A 24,675-nucleotide genomic window follows, 5' to 3' on the forward strand; every position below is an offset into this window, starting at 1 on the left:
CTGGTGAGGGAGGGGGGCTAGTGAGGGAGGGGGGCTAGTGAGGGAGGGGGGGCTAGTGAGGGAGGGGGGGCTAGTGAGGGAGGGGGGGCTAGTGAGGGAGGGGGGGCTAGTGAGGGAGGGGGGCTGGTGAGGGTGGGGGCTGGTGAAGGTGGGGGCTGGTGAAGGTGGGGGCTGGTGAAGGTGTGGGCTGGTGAAGGTGTGGGCTGGTGAAGGTGTGGGCTGGTGAAGGTGTGGGCTGGTGAAGGTGTGGGCTGGTGAAGGTGTGGGCTGGTGAAGGTGTGGGCTGGTGAAGGTGTGGGCTGGTGAAGGTGTGGGCTGGTGAAGGTGGGGGCTGGTGAAGGTGGGGGCTGGTGAAGGTGGGGGCTGGTGAAGGTGGGGGCTGGTGAAGGTGGGGGCTGGTGAAGGTGGGGGCTGGTGAAGGTGGGGGCTGGTGAAGGTGTGGGCTGGTGAAGGTGTGGGCTGGCAAGCAGGCAGGCGACGCAGGCATGACGTCAGTGGAGACACCGTCACGGCTAGACAGCTTGGTTACGTCTCCAACAACCAGCATACCACCCAGATGACCCCTTCACTCCCGCTGAAGGGGTAGTAGGTGACGATTGGCTGCTGCCTTCACCACTACCACCACCTCCACCTGCAGGTGAACTAGGTGATGCAGGGGTCAGTTTACGCTCTCCCACTAACCCCTGATCACCTTGCCAGCGCTGAGTCACTTCAGCTGCTTGTGCAACTCCCCAATACGGCAGTAAGCTGTTCTTATTCTCACAAGATCTTGATACTACTATAAACGGACACTTTTATTATTTTACATAAGCATGTTAATCTTTACACTTACGTAGACCACACAGCGGCCCTGGTATTAATAAAAAAAATGCAAATACAATAAAGATTACATGGAGTTTCTCCGACAGAAGGACCTTGGGTTGTATACACAGGGAGAGCCTGCTGGTGTGTGTGTGTGTGTGTGTGTTTGTGTGTGCCCACCTAGTTGTACTCACCTAGTTGTGCTTGCGAGGGTTGAGCTCTGGCTCTTTGGCCCCGCCTCTCAACCGTCAATCAACAGGTGTACAGGTTCCTAAGCCTTCTGAGCTCTATCATAGAGAGAGAGTGAGTGAGTGTGTTGCCTGTGTGTGTGTGTTGCCTGTGTATGTGTGTGTGTTGCCTGTGTATGTGTGTGTGTTGCCTGTGTGTGTTGCCTGTGTGTGTGTGTGTGTGTGTGTGTGTGTGTGTGTGTGTGTGTGTGTGTGTGTGTGTGTGTGTGTGTTGCCTGTGTGTGTGTGTGTGTGTGTGTGTGTGTGTGTGTGTGTGTTGCCTGTGTGTGTGTGTGTGTGTGTGTGTGTGTTGCCTGTGTGTGTGTGTGTGTGTGTGTTGCCTGTGTGTGTGTGTGTGTGTGTGTGTTGCCTGTGTGTGTGTGTGTGTGTGTGTGTGTGTTGCCTGTGTGTGTGTGTGTGTGTTGCCTGTGTGTGTGTGTGTTGCCTGTGTGTGTGTGTGTGTTGCCTGTGTGTGTGTGTTGCCTGTGTGTGTGTGTGTTGCCTGTGTGTGTGTGTGTGTGTGTGTGTGTGTGTTGCCTGTGTGTGTGTGTGTGTGTGTGTGTGTTGCCTGTGTGTGTGTGTGTGTGTGTGTTGCCTGTGTGTGTGTGTGTGTGTGTGTTGCCTGTGTGTGTGTGTGTGTGTTGCCTGTGTGTGTGTGTGTGTGTGTGTTGCCTGTGTGTGTGTGTGTGTGTGTGTGTTGCCTGTGTGTGTGTGTGTGTGTGTGTGTTGCCTGTGTGTGTGTGTGTGTTGCCTGTGTGTGTGTGTGTGTGTTGCCTGTGTGTGTGTGTGTTGCCTGTGTGTGTGTGTGTGTGTGTTGCCTGTGTGTGTGTGTGTGTGTTGCCTGTGTGTGTGTGTGTGTGTGTGTTGCCTGTGTGTGTGTGTGTGTGTGTTGCCTGTGTGTGTGTGTGTGTGTGTGTGTGTGTGTGTGTGTGTTGCCTGTGTGTGTGTGTGTTGCCTGTGTGTGTGTGTGTGTGTGTTGCCTGTGTGTGTGTGTGTGTGTGTTGCCTGTGTGTGTGTGTGTGTGTGTTGCCTGTGTGTGTGTGTGTGTGTGTTGCCTGTGTGTGTGTGTGTGTGTGTTGCCTGTGTGTGTGTGTGTGTGTGTGTGTGTGTGTGTGTGTGTTGCCTGTGTGTGTGTGTGTGTGTGTGTGTGTGTTGCCTGTGTGTGTGTGTGTGTGTGTGTGTTGCCTGTGTGTGTGTGTGTGTGTGTGTGTGTTGCCTGTGTGTGTGTGTGTGTGTGTGTGTGTGTGTGTTGCCTGTGTGTGTGTGTGTGTGTGTGTGTTGCCTGTGTGTGTGTGTGTGTTGCCTGTGTGTGTGTGTGTGTGTTGCCTGTGTGTGTGTGTGTGTGTTGCCTGTGTGTGTGTGTGTGTGTGTGTGTGTGTGTGTGTGTGTGTGTGTGTGTGAGTGTTGCCTGTGTGTGTGTGTGTTGCCTGTGTGTGTGTGTGTGTGTGTGTGTGTTGCCTGTGTGTGTGTTGCCTGTGTGTGTTGCCTGTGTGTGTGTGTTGCCTGTGTGTGTGTGTTGCCTGTGTGTGTGTGTGTGTGTTGCCTGTGTGTATGTGTGTGTTGCCTGTGTGTATGTGTGTGTTGCCTGTGTGTATGTGTGTGTTGCCTGTGTGTGTGTGTTGCCTATGTGTGTGTGTTGCCTGTGTGTGTGTGTTGCCTGTGTGTGTGTGTTGCCTGTGTGTGTGTGTGTTGCCTGTGTGTGTGTGTTGCCTGTGTCATGATCGTGGTGCTACAAACACCACCAGAGTGCCACAACCATCAATATTGGGCCCTGGCGCAAGAGAGATGAACTTTCCCAGATGACAACAAAGAAATGACTGAAATGCTGCCGTACGATTGTGTTGTTAGTGAACCACGAGCACACTCAAGATCGACAATCCAAACAAATTCTTCATGAATGTGAAACATCAAATCATCACAGACGTCACCACAACTCCACTCAACCTTGAAGCAGCTATAGACAGTATGCCCATACACTTTGCACCGCGCCAAGATGACTGGAATTCCATATTCATCGTGAATTGCAGCAACAAAAAACACTCTCTCAGGCCCTAAACATTATTTGGAGACGGAGCCCAGACACTGGTGTTATCCCAGACATTCTTAAAGATTGCGCCACTCCACAACGGAAGTAATAAAGAAGACTCGGAACAAAAAATTATAGACCAATAGCACTAATATCACACAACATAAAAATCTTTGATAGTGTGCTCAGATGCAAGATCACGAAACACACAACCGTGGGCACCACTGGTTCACCAGGAGGGCCACTGGTTCACCAGGAGGGCACCATTGGTTCACCAGGAGGGCACCACTGGTTCACCACCGTGGTGCCAACAACCACCACCGTGGTGCCAACAACCACCACCGTGGTGCCAACAACCACCACCGTGGTGCCACAACCACCACCGTGGTGCCAACAACCACCACCGTGGTGCCACAACCACCACCGTGGTGCCAACAACCACCACCGTGGTGCCAACAACCACCACCGTGGTGCCAACAACCACCACCGTGGTGCCAACAACCACCACCGTGGTGCCAACAACCACCACCGTGGTGCCAACAACCACCACCGTGGTGCCAACAACCACCACCGTGGTGCCAACAACCACCACCGTGGTGCCAACAACCACTATCGTGGTGCCAACAACCACCACCGTGGTGCCAACAACCACCACCGTGGTGCCAACAACCACCATCGTGGTGCCAACAACCACTATCGTGGTGCCAACAACCACCACAAGTCCCTCCCACCTGAACGGATAAGACACTGTCCTTACCCCGTCGCTGGCACCCTCCCACCTTTCTCTACGAGTGCCACGACGCTGCCACTTTCCATACGATAGTGCCACGTCACTGAGGCCATCCCTACTTACCGACCACTGACACTCTCTCCGGTAATGCCATCACTATTGTTTGTTACTTTTCCTTTAACGGTAGATCGTTAGTTCCACCTGACGCTCCCCCAGCAACCAGCCGTCTCTGGCACTTCCCTCAGTAACCTACCATCTCTGGCACTTCCCCCAGTAACCAGCCGTCTCTGGCACTTCCCTCAGTAACCTACCATCTCTGGCACTTCCCCCAGCAACCAGCCGTCTCTGGCACTTCCCTCAGTAACCTACCATCTCTGGCACTTCCCCCAGCAACCAGCCGTCTCTGGCACTTCCCTCAGTAACCTACCATCTCTGGCACTTCCCCCAGCAACCAGCCGTCTCTGGCACTTCCCTCAGTAACCTACCATCTCTGGCACTTCCCCCAGTAACCAGCCGTCTCTGGCACTTCCCCCAGTAACCAACCATCTCTGGCACTTCCCCCAGTAACCAACCATCTCTGGCACTTCCCCCAGTAACCAACCATCTCTGGCACTTCCCCCAGTAACCAACCATCTCTGGCACTTCCCCCAGTAACCAACCATCTCTGGCACTTCCCCCAGTAACCTACCATCTCTGGCACTTCCCCCAGTAACCTACCATCTCTGGCACTTCCCCCAGTAACCAACCATCTCTGGCACTTCCCCCAGTAACCAACCATCTCTGGCACTTCCCCCAGTAACCAACCATCTCTGGCACTTCCCCCAGTAACCAACCATCTCTGGCACTTCCCCAAGTAACCAACCATCTCTGGCACTTCCCCCAGTAACCAACCATCTCTGGCACTTCCCCCAGTAACCAACCATCTCTGGCACTTCCCCCAGTAACCAACCATCTCTGGCACTTCCCCCAGTAACCAACCATCTCTGGCACTTCCCCCAGTAACCAACCATCTCTGGCACTTCCCCCAGTAACCAACCATCTCAGGCACTTCCCCCAGTAACCAACCATCTCTGGCACTTCCCCCAGTAACCAACCATCTCTGGCACTTCCCCCAGTAACCAACCATCTCTGGCACTTCCCCCAGTAACCAACCATCTCTGGCACTTCCCCCAGTAACCAACCATCTCTGGCACTTCCCCCAGTAACCAACCATCTCTGGCACTTCCCCCAGTAACCAACCATCTCTGGCACTTCCCCCAGTAACCAACCATCTCAGGCACTTCCCCCAGTAACCAACCATCTCTGGCACTTCCCCCAGTAACCAACCATCTCTGGCACTTCCCCCAGTAACCAACCATCTCTGGCACTTCCCCCAGTAACCATCTCTGGCACTTCCCCCAGTAACCAACCATCTCTGGCACTTCCCCCAGTAACCAACCATCTCTGGCACTTCCCCCAGTAACCAACCATCTCTGGCACTTCCCCCAGTAACCAACCATCTCTGGCACTTCCCCCAGTAACCAACCATCTCTGGCACTTTCCCCAGTAACCAACCATCTCTGGCACTTCCCCCAGTAACCAACCATCTCAGGCACTTCCCCCAGTAACCAACCATCTCTGGCACTTCCCCCAGTAACCAACCATCTCTGGCACTTCCCCCAGTAACCAACCATCTCTGGCACTTCCCCCAGTAACCAACCATCTCTGGCACTTCCCCCAGTAACCAGCCATCTCTGGCACTTCCCCCAGTAACCAACCATCTCTGGCACTTCCCCCAGTAACCAACCATCTCTGGCACTTCCCCCAGTAACCAACCATCTCTGGCACTTCCCCCAGTAACCAACCATCTCTGGCACTTCCCCCAGTAACCAGCCATCTCTGGCACTTCCCCCAGTAACCAGCCATCTCTGGCACTTCCCCCAGTAATCAACCACCTCTGGCACTTCCCCCAGTAACGCCAGTGCCGCGACACTTCCGCCACAACGCCGAGGAGCAGATTATAACACATGAGAATGATAATGGGAGCCACAATTTGCACATTCAGCAATATACAAGAATTCAAACTTTCTAAATATTAAGTGTAAGCCACGAGTCCCCCATGGCCAGGTGGTGGGTGCTGAGCACTGCCACCGCTCAGGTGGTGGTCGCTGAGCACTGCCACCGCTCAGGTGGTGGACGCTGAGCACTGCCACCGCTCAGGTGGTGGTCGCTGAGCACTGCCACCGCTCAGGTGGTGGGTGCTGAGCACTGCCACCGCTCAGGTGGTGGGCGCTGAGCACTGCCACCGCTCAGGTGGTGGTCGCTGAGCACTGCCACCGCTCAGGTGGTGGTCGCTGAGCACTGCCACCGCTCAGGTGGTGGGTGCTGAGCACTGCCACCGCTCAGGTGGTGGTCGCTGAGCACTGCCACCGCTCAGGTGGTGGTCGCTGAGCACTGCCACCGCTCAGGTGGTGGTCGCTGAGCACTGCCACCGCTCAGGTGGTGGTCGCTGAGCACTGCCACCGCTCAGGTGGTGGTCGCTGAGCACTGCCACCGCTCAGGTGGTGGTCGCTGAGCACTGCCACCGCTCAGGTGGTGGTCGCTGAGCACTGCCACCGCTCAGGTGGTGGTCGCTGAGCACTGCCACCGCTCAGGTGGTGGACGCTGAGCACTGCCACCGCTCAGGTGGTGGACGCTGAGCACTGCCACCGCTCAGGTGGTGGTCGCTGAGCACTGCCACCGCTCAGGTGGTGGTCGCTGAGCACTACCACCGCTCAGGTGGTGGTCGCTGAGCACTGCCACCGCTCAAGGTGGTGGTCGCTGAGCACTACCACCGCTCAAGGTGGTGGTCGCTGAGCACTACCACCGCTCAAGGTGGTGGTCGCTGAGCACTAACACCGCTCAAGGTGGTGGTCGCTGAGCACTAACACCGCTCAAGGTGGTGGTCGCTGAGCACTAACACCGCTCAAGGTGGTGGTCGCTGAGCACTACCACCGCTCAAGGTGGTGGTCGCTGAGCACTACCACCGCTCAAGGTGGTGGTCGCTGAGCACTACCACCGCTCAAGGTGGTGGTCGCTGAGCACTACCACCGCTCAAGGTGGTGGTCGCTGAGCACTACCACCGCTCAAGGTGGTGGTCGCTGAGCACTACCACCGCTCAAGGTGGTCGCTGAGCACTACCACCTCTCAAGGTGGTGGTCGCTGAGCACTACCACCGCTCAAGGTGGTGGTCGCTGAGCACTACCACCGCTCAAGGTGGTGGTCGCTGAGCACTAACACCGCTCAAGGTGGTGGTCGCTGAGCACTAACACCGCTCAAGGTGGTGGTCGCTGAGCACTACCACCGCTCAAGGTGGTGGTCGCTGAGCACTGCCACCGCTCAAGGTGGTGGTCGCTGAGCACTGCCACCGCTCAAGGTGGTGGTCGCTGAGCACTGCCACCGCTCAGGTGGTGGTCGCTGAGCACTGCCACCGCTCAGGTGGTGGACACTGAGCACTACCACCGCTCAAGGTGGTGGTCGCTGAGCACTACCACCGCTCAAGGTGGTGGTCGCTGAGCACTACCACCGCTCAAGGTGGTGGTCGCTGAGCACTACCACCGCTCAAGGTGGTGGTCGCTGAGCACTACCACCGCTCAAGGTGGTGGTCGCTGAGCACTACCACCGCTCAAGGTGGTGGTCGCTGAGCACTACCACCGCTCAAGGTGGTGGTCGCTGAGCACTACCACCTCTCAAGGTGGTGGTCGCTGAGCACTACCACCGCTCAAGGTGGTGGTCGCTGAGCACTACCACCGCTCAAGGTGGTGGTCGCTGAGCACTAACACCGCTCAAGGTGGTGGTCGCTGAGCACTAACACCGCTCAAGGTGGTGGTCGCTGAGCACTAACACCGCTCAAGGTGGTGGTCGCTGAGCACTAACACCGCTCAAGGTGGTGGTCGCTGAGCACTACCACCGCTCAAGGTGGTGGTCGCTGAGCACTGCCACCGCTCAAGGTGGTGGTCGCTGAGCACTGCCACCGCTCAGGTGGTGGTCGCTGAGCACTGCCACCGCTCAGGTGGTGGACACTGAGCACTACCACCGCTCAGGTGTCTGCTGGGACACAAGTGTTAAGTAGGCACGACTGTCACTTTACTGTACTTAAAGATATCCTGTACTGTTTCTATAAGTACAAATATGATTATATTGTCCGTAATAGTTGATCAGTAATGGTTGTTGTTAAGTGATAGTGGTAGTGGTGTTTGTTACTAGTGATGATAGTTGCTAGGGATGATGATAGTTGTTAGGGATGGTGGTGGTTGTTCTGGTGCCCGGTCAAACTGGCAGCCATCACCGCCCTCAGGAAATGCCTCCTGGTGCGGTCACGGGTCCGGAAGCCAGTGAGGAGGAGTAAGCTTCGTGAGTCACGGTGAAAGCTTGACTATAGCACCACAGTGGACACAATGTATAGGGCGAACTGTGCCTGATGCCCAGTGGAGACCACGCAACCCGTTCTCGCACTTTCTTACAGTCAATATTGACTTATTAAATACGTGCATATGTGACATACTAAACATACTAGTTTACCTTGAAAAGCTTCATAGAAAACACCGATCTTACCTAACCTTTTTAGTATGTTAAGATAAGCATCTTATTGCTTCGTAATTACAATTACTTAACCTATACCTATAATAGGTTATTACAATTATTACTTAACCTATACCTATAATAGGTTAAGTAATAATTGTAATTACGAAGCAATAAGATGCTTATCTTAACATACTAAGAAGGTTAGGTAAGGTCGGTGTTTTCTATGAAGCTTTTCAAGGTAAACTAGTATGTTTAGTATGTCACGTATGCACGTATTTAATAAGTCAATATTGACTATACGAAAGTGCGAGAACGGGTTGGACCACGTGCGCAGGGAGGAGGCTTCCCTACACTCTAGCTATCTTTAAACTCACCCACTGACTTTCAGCAATCAAATACCACAAGTAATTCACTGTAATTTAATGTGTGTGTGTGTTATAACCATTACTGCACTTTCTCAGTCTCAAATGTATTAACACCGGCAGCCTATCATCCATACACTTAGTGACAGCCTATCATCCATACACTTAGTGGCAGCCTATCATCCATACAGCTAGTGGCAGCCTATCATCCATACAGCTAGTGACAGCCTATCATCCATACAGCTAGTGACAGCCTATCATCCATACAGCTTAGCTGACAGCCTATCATCCATACAGCTAGTGGCCGCCTATCATCCATACAGCTAGTGACAGCCTATCATCCATACAGCTAGTGGCAGCCTATCATCCATACACTTAGTGTCAGCCTATCATCCATACGGGCTAGTGTCAGCCTATCATCCATACGGGCTAGTGTCAGCCTATCATCCATACGGGCTAGTGTCAGCCTATCATCCATACGGGCTAGTGTCAGCCTATCATCCATACGGGCTAGTGTCAGCCTATCATCCATACGGGCTAGTGTCAGCCTATCATCCATACGGGCTAGTGTCAGCCTATCATCCATACAGCTAGTGTCAGCCTATCATCCATACAGCTAGTGGCAGCCTATCATCCATACAGCTAGTGTCAGCCTATCATCCATACAGCTAGTGGCAGCCTATCATACATACAGCTAGTGGCAGCCTATCATCCTAACATCTAATACCGGGTATCGTAAGTTCACTTCGTTATTTAATGTTTTATTTCTTCACTGTACATTGTATTTATTTAACTTAATATCATATATATTAGCCTAACAGTATTTGTAGACTCGTTCACTGATAAAATACTAAAATAGTGAAACTAAACATTAATAATTAACTATCAATTATTCTGAAAAGTGACAATGCACAAATTCACAGAAAATAAACCTTACGACAGAACTGAACTAGGAACATTCTGATTCAACCTTCAAGTTTACGAAACTAATTACTGAGGTCATAATGAATGTCATGTTGAGTGTGACCTGAGGGGCACGAAGGTCAGGTGTGACCTGAGGGGCACTGAAGGTCAGGTGCTGACCTGAGGGGCATGAAGGTCAGGTGCATATCTGAGTTCACCGTCCCTTGGTAGATCAGCCGCCCCTTCGACCAGGTGCTGATGACCCAAGAACCTGAGCGGCAAGTTGGGTCAAGCCCCCCCCCCCCCCCCCCCCCCCCCCGCTACCAACCCCGCCCCCAACAGTAACTGCGCCACACACACACACACACACACACATTCCCAACTATGACGATTCACTCTCTCGTGGACAATCTCAAGACTCGCCTTTCTGTTATATATTGTTTAAAACTATTCAAGAAGCAAAAATGTGTAATTTGCGAATGACATCCAACTATCCAGTTAAGGGAAGAGTCCTGGCGGGCACACAGCCTTGGCCTAACGGTGCTGGCCGTCTCTACCCCCTACAGGTAGAGCCACCAGACCTGTTCCCTCACTGCCCGCCCCATTACGGGTCGCGCACGTAGTTGCAGATAAATCAGCTTCATAACCTGGTAGAGCTTACCTTGGGCAGGGCCCAGCCCAGCCAGACGGTGAGATAGGCCGTGAACACTCTGCACAACAGGTCCGAGTTGGAGCACCATCGTACAACCTGCTGCTTGTCCTGCACGGTGGCACCACCGCTTCCTTCCATCTCTCTCGTTCCTCCGTACTGGCACTGGCACCTTCTGACGCTACCCCCACAGTACTGGCAACGTCTTGTGCCACTTGGCTTGGGTGTAAAATCATCTTTGGCATGCATTTAAAACTCCTCTTATAATTCCGTTTTCAGTTCAAGAAACTTTGCTTTTCTTTCTATCAAGCTAAAACAGACACTAGCACCGAGGATGCATGATGCGTGTTGACAGAGGTCACAAACTCCAAAGGACAAGGGCGTGTTTTTGTCCTGCATGCCAGATGGGTCCCGGCGGGGGTGGCACTGGTGCACCGGAGGACCAGGTAACTCCCCACCATCACATCACACAGTCGCCCACTTAACACACCGGGTTATCCATATTACGTTAAGTGTCTACCGCAGAGCACCACTCGTGAACCTCAGGAGGGAGAGCCTGGTAGAGCGGGGTAGCCGATGCCTGTTTTCCCTACGGCGCCTCAGGACGCACTGAGCTCCCAGCCAGGCTGGACCCCGCGCTCCCGTCACCATCCCTCGCCTGCAGCATCCACACAATCACTCTTTAATGAAATTCCTCGGCGATTGTTAACAACCTAATACACACTGTTTTATACACGACGGACAGAGGAATTTAGAATGTGTGCCATATTATAAAACGTGGGAGTCGGTAATGGGTGCTGCAAGTCTGTTGAGCGAGGCAGTGACTGGGTACAGTAGATTCAAGGTTGCTCGCACATCCCTCAAATCTAATCTCCACAATGAACACAATCTGTCCTCAACGCCGCAGAATGATAAATAGTGCAACGCAAAACAGTCTCGTGGGTCCGTGATCGTCCAAAGGGCTTAGAGGACGTCGACTTTCCTTTCACCGAGAGGAGGCGAGGCGCCTCGTCTGGACCCTACCTGCACTGCTGGCTGTAGCCTTGTTCATCATGACACCCACGCTCACACCTCGTCCACTGAACTCTTGATTGAGTATTTAGTGCAGACATCTTAATAATATTTGGATGTATAAGTGCAAACACATACAGCTTACTAGGCAATTGCTGACCTTAGTGGTGACTCCTCCCATCCCCGCCAGTGACCTGACCTTGGTGGCGACTCTTCCCAACCTCATCAGTGAGTGACCTGACCCTGCTGGTGACCCCTCCTCCCTACCCCACCAGTTGGGTAGGGAGGAGGAGGAGGCAAGATCATTCTAGACCAAAGTTTCTTACACAAGTACTTATTTCATAGACTATGTCTCGTACTTCGTAACCATTTTATACCCCCCCCCCCCCCACACACACACTAGACAATAAGCCCCACAATCTCCTACTGTATATTGTGGATTAGGTTCTGGCTGAATTATCTCTACGTGGACAGTTTCCTGAACGAGGTGACCTGTGTCCCCTAAGCCTCTACCTAGCACCTGTCTCATAATTTCTTCGTATCTTCGGCTAATCCCGCGTCGTTATCCTCTAGCTTACTACTGGTCATTGTGTTCCTAGCACCTGTTTGACTGCTCTCCGTCACAGCTGTTTCTACATACTCTTTCATACCGTTCCCAGTACACATGTTCCTACCTTCTGCCCCCTCACGCGTGTATCCCTTGTTTCACTGTGTTTCAGCAAGACCCTGAGCTACGGGTCAGCAGCACACTCCTAGGTATCCAAGAAGTACATCAGGCGGTCTGCCCCTGAGGCACTTGACCTGTCCCCTTCATCCAGTGACCCTTGACCTCTCACTCTGCCGTCTCCATAGTATCACGTATTCATGCCTCGTCAATAAATCTCGCACTCAATCATCAGGAAAATGTCAACTGATGTTTTACTATTAAAAAAGCCAGTAATATCTTCCAAACATGAAGCATTCTCTCTACAAGTGTGCGTCTCCCACGCATATAGGGCTCTTGATCATACCTGCAAGACTGTGGTTCTTAACCGTGTAAGTTTACCTTCAAGGTCCTATCTCTGCCTTCTTATCTTCCCTTTACCCTCCCTTCGTGTCGCTGTGCCCATCTCCGGTGCTCAGTGTACCTGACGGTGTATCGCAGCCCCACAAATGAACTGGCATTTTTTGTTTGTACTATACTTTGAAGGTTATCTTGGGTTAATTTCTTGAGGTTAGGTACAGTATGTACAGAACTGGCCGACTGATTAGTTAGTTGACTGGAAGGCAAAATAGCCTGGCGGCTTCTTTTGCACGGCATGATGCACAGGACTGGAAAAGGACTAGAAGTTTAAGTAGATATTCCAGTGGAACAGAGAAGATCGCAAGCTTTCCCACCAGGCAACCGTCAGCTGGAAGGCCCGGGCTGAAACTCAACCTGGAAGTCAAGTGAGTACTAGTAGGTGAGCACTCCCAGACACAGGTTATGTAACTGAGGCGTAGCAGTGAGAGGGGGAGTAAATCAAGGGTCACGACTCACTATTGCAACCCTTGTAACCACACGGTTACCAGTGGGAGAGGAGTCTCACGTCACGCCGCCACCTTACAGTACTGACTGCTTTCATCACCACAGCTGCTGCCTCCATCACCATCACCTCGTATCAAGTCCTACAAGAAGGAAGCACAACAAGAAGCAAAACAAGCTCTCAAGAGCAAAGAAAAAATGGTCTTGAAATAGGACTTACAATATCCCCAGAAGAACTTCAGGAGTCCTGTGCCACACAAGACAGGAGCGACAAATACGCCTCACCAGACTCCAAGTATCTGGGAGTGTGGGTCTACAAGAAGCCTCGACAAGCGTGTCTAATACTTGAGAGCAGTTGTGAGGAAGCAGACGAGGGCGCCCAACACCACACACTCACCACCCATCATCACCTGTCATCGACCAGGCTGCCCCGGTATTCATCACTCTCTATTAACCTTAAGCCTCTATTAACTCTCTATTCACAGTCAAAAGCTTTATTCATAAATGGTTGTAACATTTATAATTGAGTTAGTTCAAAAAAATTCAGTACATTATAATATTTGTCACTTCAGATATAATGTTAATTATTTCCACAACAAAAATCAACTATGGAACAATACCCAATCATTATAATGATATTCTGTATAGTGCTGATGTAGTTTTACAAGATTTATTCTTAAGTGATTAATACAAGTCATCACGGTTGTGGCTGGAGTGAACAGGTGCACAGCCGTGACAAAAGACTTGAACCTTACAATTAAAGCTGCCAGACATATTCTCTTCCTTATCTTGGAAGTTATCTTGAGGATAACTTGAGGTTATCTTGAGATAATTTCGGGGCTTTTTAGTGTCCCCGCGGCCCGGTCCTCGACCAGGCCTGCACCCCCAGGAAGCAGCCCGTGACAGCTGGCTAACACCCAGGTACCTATTTTACTGCTAGGTGACATATTGGCAAAACATAGAGAATAAAATACAAATTATTACAAGGCAATTTGAGGTATAACTAACCTAAACTTACTATACCGTGATATTACAAAATTTTGCACACCCTCAGCATTTGACGTGTCTGTAACAACCATCATATGGAAGTTCCTGATTCGTCAGCCACAACCTGCACGTCCAGCGCCTAGACCTACAACCATCAAGGGAAACAAACCGCACCTTATAGCTCACCCTTCAACATGACAGTCATAATAATACCATAGATTTAATCGCTGCGGAACTCTTCCTATAGCATTTTCTATTATGTGGAAGAAACGTTGTGAATAACGGAGCCCCCTCCGTCCCCCCTCGTCGATATGTAGGCGCCCCCCTAGTAGTATAACGGAGGCACACCACCACGTGTGAGGGGGGCCTTACCAACACCACCACGTGTGAGGGGCCTTACCAACACCACTTCGTGTGAGGGGGCTTACCAATACCACTACGTGTGAGGGGGCTTACCAACACCACTACGTGTGAGGGGGCTTACCAACACCACTACGTGTGAGGGGGCTTACCAACACCACTACGTGTGAGGGGGCTTGCCAATACCACCACGTGTGAGGGGGCTTACCAACACCACCACGTGTGAGGGGCCTTACCAACACCACTACGTGTGAGGGGGCTTGCCAATACCACCACGTGTGAGGGGGCTTACCAACACCACTACGTGTGAGGGGGCTTACCAACACCACCACGTGTGAGGGGGCTTGCCAACACCACCACGTGTGAGGGGGCTTGCCAACACCACTACGTGTGAGGGGGCTTACCAACACCACCACGTGTGAGGGGGCTTGCCAACACCACCACGTGTGAGGGGGCTTGCCAACACCACTACGTGTGAGGGGGCTTGCCAACACCACCACGTGTGAGGGGGCTTGCCAATACCACCACGTGTGAGGGGGCTTGCCAATACCACTACGTGTGAGGGGGGCTTGCCAATACCACCACGTGTGAGGGGGCTTGCCAATACCACCACGTGTGAGGGGGCTTGCCAATACCACCACGTGTGAGGGAACTTGCCAATACCACCACGTGTGAGGGGACTTGCCAATACCACCACGTGTGAGGGGGCTTGCCAATACCACCACGTGTGAAGGGACTTGCCAATACCACCACGTGTGAAGGGACTTGCCAATACCACCACGTGTGAAGGGACTTGCCAATACCACCACGTGTGAAGGGACTTGCCAACACCACCACGTGTGAAGGGACTTGCCAACACCACCACGTGTGAAGGGACTTGCCAACACCACCACGTGTGAAGGGACTTGCCAACACCACCACGTGTGAAGGGACTTGCCAACACCACCACGTGTGAAGGGACTTGCCAACACCACCACGTGTGAAGGGACTTGCCAACACCACCACGTGTGATGGCCTTACCAACACCACCACGTGTGAGGGGCCTTACCAACACCACCACGTGTGAGGGCCTTACCAACACCACCACGTGTGAGGGCCTTACCAACACCACCACGTGTGAGGGCCTTACCAACACCACCACGTGTGAGGGGCCTTACCAACACCACCACGTGTGAGGGGCCTTACCAACACCACCACGTGTGAAGGGCCTTACCAACACCACCACGTGTGAAGGGCCTTACCAACACCACCACGTGTGAGAGCCTTACCAACACCACCACGTGTGAGGGCCTTACCAACACCACCACGTGTGAGGGCCTTACCAACACCACCACGTGTGAGGGCCTTACCAACACCACCACGTGTGAGGGCCTTACCAACACCACCACGTGTGAGGGCCTTACCAACACCACCACGTGTGAGGGCCTTACCAACACCACCACGTGTGAGGGCCTTACCAACACCACCACGTGTGAGGGCCTTACCAACACCACCACGTGTGAGGGCCTTACCAACACCACCACGTGTGAGGGCCTTACCAACACCACCACGTGTGAGGGCCTTACCAACACCAACACGTGTGAGGGCCTTACCAACACCAACACACTGGGTCAGAAGGGAGTTTGATCAGTGACGCCCTGAACATGTGACCAACCCACCTCTCACGCTCCTCAACTTGACAAACACATCCAAAGGATACTTGATCAACCGGGTTGTGAGTCATGCGTCTGACTGTGAGCAGTGGCATCTAACAGCCTGGTTGACCAGATCACCAACCAGGAGACCTACCTGCTCGGAGACCGAGCCGCGGGAATACTGATCCCCGGAACCAATACAAGGTGAACAAGATGACAGGTTATTAGTAATTAATATTATTATTAGCATGTCCTTCTATAAAATAAAGCACATAAAACTCTTCAAGGGTACGCCCATTTTTTTATAAAAATATTGAATTTAAATTATAATTTTAATTGTTTTGTGCTGAGCACGATTATTGCCACAACGCTTCTGTAACTTGGGGTTACAGTGACACGAGTAAACACGGACACGAGTAAACACGGACACGAGTAAACACGGACACGAGCAAACACGGACACGAGCAAACACGGACACGAGGAAACACGGACACGAGGAAACACGGACACGAGGAAACACGGACACGAGTAAACACGGACACGAGCAAACACGGACACGAGCAAACACGGACACGAGCAAACACGGACACGAGCAAACACGGACACGAGCAAACACGGACACGAGCAAACACGGACACGAGCAAACACGGACATGAGTCAGCTCCAGGCAGTGTTGTCAGTTTTAGCGAACACAACACAGGGTGTCAACAGCCAACACAGAACCATTAGTGGCATAACAGTAAGTGTAACACACTCATGCCACAAACATCTCGTCACACGCCTCAATACCTTCACTGAGCCGTAGAGCACCCCAGGGGCACAGGTGATACTACCACCCAATAGCCCCATAGAGCCTAACAGTCCACCAATAGCCCCATAGAGCCTAACAGTCCACCAATAGCCCCATAGAGCCTAACAGTCCACCAATAGCCCCATAGAGCCTAACAGTCCACCAACAGCCCCATAGAGCCTAATAGTGTTACACAGAGCTGTGGCTCTATAGAGGCTGAGAGCTCGAGACCTTCCAGATAACGGACCACGACACAAAAGCAGTTTTGGGTCCCCCCATCAGGCGCCCACACTCTGATCAGTCACCCACGCCCACACACACCCACACACACATAAAATTATTCCTCTCATTCCTCTCATTGTTTGCTGATAATGTAAAAATTATAAGGAAGAGGAAACTGAGTACCCAAATGAGCCACAGGGACGTTAGAAAGAACTTTCTCAGTGTCAGAGTAGTTAACAGATGGAATGCATTAGGCAGTGATGTGGCAGGCTGACTCCATACACAGTTTCAAGTGTAGATATGATAGAGCCCAGTAGGCTCAGGAACCTGTACACCTGTTGATTGACGGTTGAGAGGCTGGACCAAAGAGCCAGAGCTCAACCCCCCGCAAGCACGATTAGGTGAGTACACACACAGGTTTGGTCACCCACGCCCACAGGTCAGGTCACCACGCCCACAGGTCAGGTCACCACGCCCACACAGGCCAGGTCACCCACGCCCACACACACACAGGCCAGGTCACCCACGCCCACACACACACACACACAGACCAGGTCACCCACGCCCACACACACACACACACAGACCAGGTCACCCACGCCCACACAGGCCAGGTCACCCACGCCCACACACACACACAGACCAGGTCACCCACGCCCACACAGGCCAGGTCACCCACGCCCACACAGGCCAGGTCACCCACGCCCACACACACGCAGGCCAGGTCACCCACGCCCACACACACGCAGGCCAGGTCACCCACGCCCACACTGTAAAATACCTACCTGCCGCCGCCCGCGCCAGACTGGCTACAACACACTCACTACACTCTCAGGATCATTTAACTATGTTTACAGGATCGAGCTCTATCTCTTGGACCCTGTCTTTCCCCCCCGCTGGTTGTATAATACAATGACTCATGATCTATTTCCGTATCATCTCTACCATTTGAAATGATAAATAGTGTTGGCTTCTACAGCTTGCTGGTTCAGGTTCATCATATTTCTCCAATACTCTTACGCGAGAGCAATTGTTTTTGTGGAACATGTTTATAACTCGTGTATTTCTGAAGCTTCCAGCGATGCTCTCTTGTTCTATTTGTAGTTGTTGTTGTCTCTCTTCTTCCACTTTGTCAACTCTCAATTTTATAGACGTTTGTTATGTGGAGCACCACCAGGAGCTGCTCCGTGTGTTCCACACCCCCGGAGCACCACCAGGAGCTGCTCCGTGTGTTCCACACCCCCGGAGCACCACCAGGAGCTGCTCCGTGTGTTCCACACCCCCGGAGCACCACCAGGAGCTGCTCCGTGTGTTCCACACCCCCGGAGCACCACCAGGAGCTGCTCCGTGTGTTCCACACCCCCGGAGCACCACCAGGAGCTGCTCCGTGTGTTCCACACCCCCGGAGCACCACCAGGAGCTGCTCCGTGTGTTCCACACCCCCGGAGCACCACCAGGAGCTGCTCCGGGTGCTCCACACCCCCGGAGCACCACCAGGAGCTGCTCCGGGTGCTCCACACGACCCTCAACACACCCCGCCATGGGAAAGTTGTCCCAAGTTAGCGCTCGGAGAAAACAAATAATATCTACCGGAAGAAAATTGTAAATTTCAAATTGGAGAAAATTTTACCTTTACCTTCAGACAAGAGATGTTAATTGTGTATCGCTGAGGGGGGGGGGTGGCCGAGTGTGCATATATATCTTACTATTTGTGCCTGCAAGGTCCAGCTGCTAGCTCTTGGACCCCGCCTTTCTAACCGTCGGTTGTCTAATGTACTAACTCCTGACCTAAGTTTCCTCTCTCGTATCTAGTACATATATCACACACACACACACACACACACACACACACACACAAGGAAGCAGGTCATCACAGTCCACAAGGTGGGGCCTGTGGCTGAATGGACAGCGCTCTGGACTCGTAATCCTAGGTTCCGGGTTCGATCCCCAGCGATGGCTGAAAAAAATTGGTCAGAGTTTCCTTAACTCTGATGCTCCTGTTACCTAGCAGTAAATAGGTACCTGGGAGTTAGACAGCTGTTACGGGCTGCTTGCTGTGGGTATGAGTGTGTGTACTCACCTATTTGTGCTTGCGGGGGTTGAGCTCTGGCTCTCTTTTCCCGCCTCTCAGCCGTCAATCAACAGGTGTACAGATTCCTGAGCCTATTGGGCTCTATCATATTTTCACTTAAAACTGTGTATGGAGTCAGCCTCCACCACCTCACTGCCTAGTGAATTCCATTTGTCAACCACTCTGTGTGTATGTGACATACATGCGCGTGTGCGTGTGCGTGCGTGTGTGTACGTGTGTGTGTGTGTGTGTGGGGGGGGGGGGGAGGGAGGTGGGGGTGCTAGAGGGTGCTCGTCCGTCCACGCCACGCGGGAACTAACGCACAGCACAACCAGCTCAGGCTTTTGATGATAACCACATGCAGAAGATGAGTCACAATAACATCGATGAACAGTTGACATCTAACCCACACATCTAAAAATAAAGGAGCGACGGTCCGTCCCGGACCGTTACCAAGTGGTGTAAAAGGTGACATGCTCGCTACCTCAGACGAAATAATGGAAAGTTAGCCTACACGAGGAACTGAAAGTTTATAGTGACGACCTGTTCAACACGCTTCCACTACACATAAGGGGCATAACTGGCCGACCCCTCACAGTGTTCAAGAGAGAACTGGATAAACACCTCCATAGGATACCTGATCAACCAGGCTGTGACTCATACGTCAGACTGCGAGCAGCCGCGTCCAACAATCTGGTTGACCAGTCCAGCAACGAGGAGGCCTGGTCGACGACCGGGCCGCAGGGACGTTGAGCCACGATGTTAAGAACACATACCATAACCTGGAGATTACCAGGACACCCCCGCCCCTCCCCCGGGCTAGTGAGTCTAGCTAGTAACTAGTGCTAGTAAGTAACACGCTTCCTAAGATGACCTAGTTAAACGGTATCTTAGACCCGTCGTCCAGTACAACTGTAGTAACATTACGAGCACAGCTGTTGCAGCAGCAACACAGATGTTGCAGCAGCAACACAGATGTTGCAGCAGCAACACAGATGTTGCAGCAGCAACACAGATGTTGCAGCAGCAACACAGATGTTGCAGCAGCAACACAGATGTTGCAGCAGCAACACAGATGTTGCAGCAGCAACACAGATGTTGCAGCAGCAACACAGATGTTGCAGCAGCAACACAGATGTTGCAGCAGCAACACAGATGTTGCAGCAGCAACACAGATGTTGCAGCAGCAACACAGATGTTGCAGCAGCAACACAGATGTTGCAGCAGCAACACAGATGTTGCAGCAGCAACACAGATGTTGCAGCAGCAACACAGATGTTGCAGCAGCAACACAGATGTTGCAGCAGCAACACAGATGTTGCAGCAGCAACACAGATGTTGCAGCAGCAACACAGATGTTGCAGCAGCAACACAGATGTTGCAGCAGCAACACAGATGTTGCAGCAGCAACACAGATGTTGCAGCAGCAACACATATGTTGCAGCAGCAACACAGATGTTGCAGCAGCAACACAGATGTTGCAGCAGCAACACAGATGTTGCAGCAGCAACACAGATGTTGCAGCAGCAACACAGATGTTGCAGCAGCAACACAGATGTTGCAGCAGCAACACAGATGTTGCAGCAGCAACACAGATGTTGCAGCAGCAACACAGATGTTGCAGCAGCAACACAGATGTTGCAGCAGCAACACAGATGTTGCAGCAGCAACACAGATGTTGCAGCAGCAACACAGATGTTGCAGCAGCAACACAGATGTTGCAGCAGCAACACAGATGTTGCAGCAGCAACACAGATGTTGCAGCAGCAACACAGATGTTGCAGCAGCAACACAGATGTTGCAGCAGCAACACAGATGTTGCAGCAGCAACACAGATGTTGCAGCAGCAACACAGATGTTGCAGCAGCAACACAGATGTTGCAGGAGCAACACAGATGCACCAACAAAGGAGTCCAGTACAAATACACAGCTGAAGTCAGCTTATATATGTGTGTGTGTGGGGGGGGGGGTCAGGAGGTAGGATGTAAACAGTGTCAGGCAGAGAAAGCCTGGCGACACACCTGACTCAGGAGTCATATGTTGTGGAGGGGTAAGGGGAGCGGGGAGCAGGGGGGGAGGGGGACCTGCTTGTCATTCCTGATAACTTTTTTTGACCTGTTCATTATTAGCTTGGAAAGTGAGCTTCCCACACCAGCCTTCAGTGCCAAGCCACTCATTCCTCACCGCCTTCAAGGGCGACGCTCACACGGTGACCCGGGCGGAGTTTCACCCCTAAGGTGCAAGAGTTAATGCCTCAATTAAGCAGTCACGTAGCATTATCTTGACTTTAATGATAAGGGCGAGATGTTATGGGTAATGAGGCGGGTGTTGAGTGGTAACACAAGAGGCGGGTGTTGAGTGGTAACACAAGAGGCGGGTGTTGAGTGGTAACACAAGAGGCGGGTGTTGAGTGGTAACACAAGAGGCGGGTGTTGAGTGGTAACACAAGAGGCGGGTGTTGAGAGGTAACACAAGAGGCGGGTGTTGAGAGGTAACACAAGAGGCGGATGTTGAGTGGTAACACAAGAGGCGAGTGTTGAGTGGTAACACAAGAGGCGGGTGTTGAGTGGTAACACAAGAGGCGGGTGTTGAGAGGTAACACAAGAGGCGAGTGTTGAGTGGTAACACAAGAGGCGGGTGTTGAGAGGTAACACAAGAGGCGGATGTTGAGTGGTAACACAAGAGGCGGGTGTTGAGTGGTAACACAAGAGGCGGGTGTTGAGTGGTAACACAAGAGGCAGGTGTTGAGTGGTAACACAAGAGGCAGGTGTTGAGTGGTAACACAAGAGGCAGGTGTTGAGTGGTAACACAAGAGGCAGGTGTTGAGTGGTAACACAAGAGGCGGGTGTTGAGTGGTAACACAAGAGGCGGGTGTTGAGAGGTAACACAAGAGGCGGGTGTTGAGAGGTAACACAAGAGGCGGGTGTTGAGTGGTAACACAAGAGGCAGGTGTTGAGTGGTAACACAAGAGGCAGGTGTTGAGTGGTAACACAAGAGGCAGGTGTTGAGTGGTAACACAAGAGGCGGGTGTTGAGAGGTAACACAAGAGGCGGGTGTTGAGAGGTAACACAAGAGGCGGGTGTTGAGAGGTAACACAAGAGGCGGGTGTTGAGAGGTAACACAAGAGGCGGGTGTTGAGAGGTAACACAAGAGGCGGGTGTTGAGTGGTAACACAAGAGGCGAGTGTTGAGAGGTAACACAAGAGGCAAGTGTTGAGTGGTAACACAAGAGGCGGATGTTGAGTGGTAACACAAGAGGCGAGTGTTGAGTGGTAACACAAGAGGCGGGTGTTGAGTGGTAACACAAGAGGCGGGTGTTGAGTGGTAACACAAGAGGCGGGTGTTGAGGGGTAACACAAGAGGCAGACTAATGCCCCCCCGCCCCACTCTCTTATTGCTCTCCTTCACTCACCTCTCCCACGCCACCTCCAGTATACACGCACACACCTGGGGCTAAGCCAGCACCTGGGGCTAAGCCAGCACCTGGGGCTAAGCCAGCACCTGGGGCTAAACAAGCACCTGAGGGCTAAACAATCACCTGAGGGCTAAGCCACCTGAGGGCTTGAGTAAGCCTGTGGGAGGCACCTGTGTGTTGGTGTGTGATGTTAGCACACACCTGGTGACGACATCAGGGACACCTCCCACAGCAAGTTATGCACCAGCCTCCTCCTCCCACCCTACCTTGAATCACGTATGGCTGCTGCTGGTGTTCCTGGTGGTCGTGGTGTTCCCGGTGGTCGTGGTGTCCCCGGTGGTCGTGGTGTCCCCGGTGGTCGTAGTATGTTGCACCTGCTCCACAACCCCGCAGTAAGATTATCGGTCACTGGGTGACCTCGTAGATATACTACTGCTTTCCTCAAGTATGTAACTGAGGAAGAGTTTAATTTCCAAGGAAAAAGTGAGGGGCTTGCAGGTGGAGGTAGGAACAATACTGCTGTAAGGACGAGTAAGGGGCGAGATGCCCTACACAAGACGACACTAGCGCCCTGGAGACACACCTCCCCTACACAAGACGACACTAGCGCCCTGGAGACACCACCACTGGCACTCCGCCACCCGCTGCCTAAGGCCACACACTGAGCCATAACCGTCCATAACCACCTCGGGTAAAATCCTTCCCGCCTGAGTATGCAAAATTCATAGTATAGTAAGTTGTCAATTCTACGAATGTTCCTGCGAGAGTATTAGTCAAGGCTGCTTGCCTCACTTGGAGGTAAGTGGGGGGAGGAGGGAGGTGAGGGAGCGCCCCTCCACGCGTAGGTACAGCGCCTGACGTCACCACCTTCTGAGAAAGGGTCTCCAGATCATCACTGTCGCATCCGGCCTCTGGAACGCGCCTTCAACCACTGTCTAACTCTCCTTCGACCTCACCTGAGGTCACACGCCTCCAGCCTCCTCTCCAGCACCCAACAATATGGTAAACAGTCCCGGGGAATATTGTGTGTCTCGCCACTTGACTGAAGGAAGGACGGCTGGTTTAACTGGCGTTTACTTGGAGAGTTTTGAGAGTTCTACTTCCTACGCCCGGTCTAGGGCCTGAAGGCTGGCGCCTGCATGGGGCAAGGCTGGCGCCTGCATGGGGCAAGGCTGGCGCCTGCATGGGGCAAGGCTGGCGCCTGCATGGGGCAAGGCTGGCGCCTGCATGGGGCAAGGCTGGCGCCTGCATGGGGCAAGGCTGGCGCCTGCATGGGGCAAGGCTGGCGCCTGCATGGGGCAAGGCTGGCGCCTGCATGGGGCAAGGCTGGCGCCTGCATGGGGCAAGGCTGGCGCCTGCATGGGGCAAGGCTGGCGCCTGCATGGGGCAAGGCTGGCGCCTGCATGGGGCAAGGCTGGCGCCTGCATGGGGCAAGGCTGGCGCCTGCATGGGGCAAGGCTGGCGCCTGCATGGGGCAAGGCTGGCGCCTGCATGGGGCAAGGCTGGCGCCTGCATGGGGCAAGGCTGGCGCCTGCATGGGGCAAGGCTGGCGCCTGCATGGGGCAAGGCTGGCGCCTGCATGGGGCAAGGCTGGCGCCTGCATGGGGCAAGGCTGGCGCCTGCATGGGGCAAGGCTGGCGCCTGCATGGGGCAAGGCTGGCGCCTGCATGGGGCAAGGCTGGCGCCTGCATGGGGCAAGGCTGGCGCCTGCATGGGGCAAGGCTGGCGCCTGCATGGGGCAAGGCTGGCGCCTGCATGGGGCAAGGCTGGCGCCTGCATGGGGCAAGGCTGGCGCCTGCATGGGGCAAGGCTGGCGCCTGCATGGGGCAAGGCTGGCGCCTGCATGGGGCAAGGCTGGCGCCTGCATGGGGCAAGGCTGGCGCCTGCATGGGGCAAGGCTGCCGCCTGTATGGGGCAAGGCTGGCGCCTGTATGGGGCAAGGCTGGTGCCTACGCAGATCTCAAGGACTAGGAGTAAGGTTTCACCTTGAGTAACCTTCAGACAAGTGGACTGGAGTTTCTCGCAGGCTTTCCTGGTGTGGAAATTTGTTGTCGTTGAGGACGTAGTGTGAGGGCCGGGAGACCGCCAGAGGGCGGGGAGACCGCCAGAGGGCGGGGAGACCGCCAGAGGGCGGGGAGACCGCCAGAGGGCAGGGAGACCGCCAGAGGGCCGGGAGACCGCCAGAGGGCCGGGAGACCGCCAGAGGGCCGGGAGACCGCCAGAGGGCCGGGAGACCGCCAGAGGGCCGGGAGACCGCCAGAGGGCCGGGAGACCGCCAGAGGGCCGGGAGACCGCCAGAGGGCGGGAGACCGCCAGAGGGCGGGGAGACCGCCAGAGGGCGGGGAGACCGCCAGAGGGCCGGGAGACCGCCAGAGGGCCGGGAGACCGCCAGAGGGCCGGGAGACCGCCAGAGGGCCGGGAGACCGCCAGAGGGCCGGGAGA

General features: G+C 53.5%; 1 protein-coding gene across 2 annotated transcripts in view; it reads right to left on the bottom strand.

Moving 5' to 3' along the window:
• Positions 1–22,848, bottom strand: part of LOC123774593 (uncharacterized) — a 119,551-nt gene extending 96,703 nt beyond the window's left edge. The window contains exon 1 of one of the 2 annotated variants that reach the window (XM_069303993.1): positions 22,500–22,848. Coding sequence is in view for 1 of the 2 variants with exons in the window: in XM_045768991.2 (XP_045624947.1) it covers positions 10,253–10,489 (237 nt within the window). In the remaining variant the exon portion in view is untranslated. Of the gene's footprint in view, positions 1–10,252; positions 10,861–22,499 lie in introns of those variants that run through there. The other variant, XM_045768991.2, reaches the window with a different exon arrangement.
• Positions 22,849–24,675: the final 1,827 nt, after the last annotated feature.

The sequence above is a fragment of the Procambarus clarkii genome, chromosome 51, assembly GCF_040958095.1.
Source record: "Procambarus clarkii isolate CNS0578487 chromosome 51, FALCON_Pclarkii_2.0, whole genome shotgun sequence".
Lineage (NCBI taxonomy): Eukaryota > Metazoa > Arthropoda > Malacostraca > Decapoda > Cambaridae > Procambarus > Procambarus clarkii.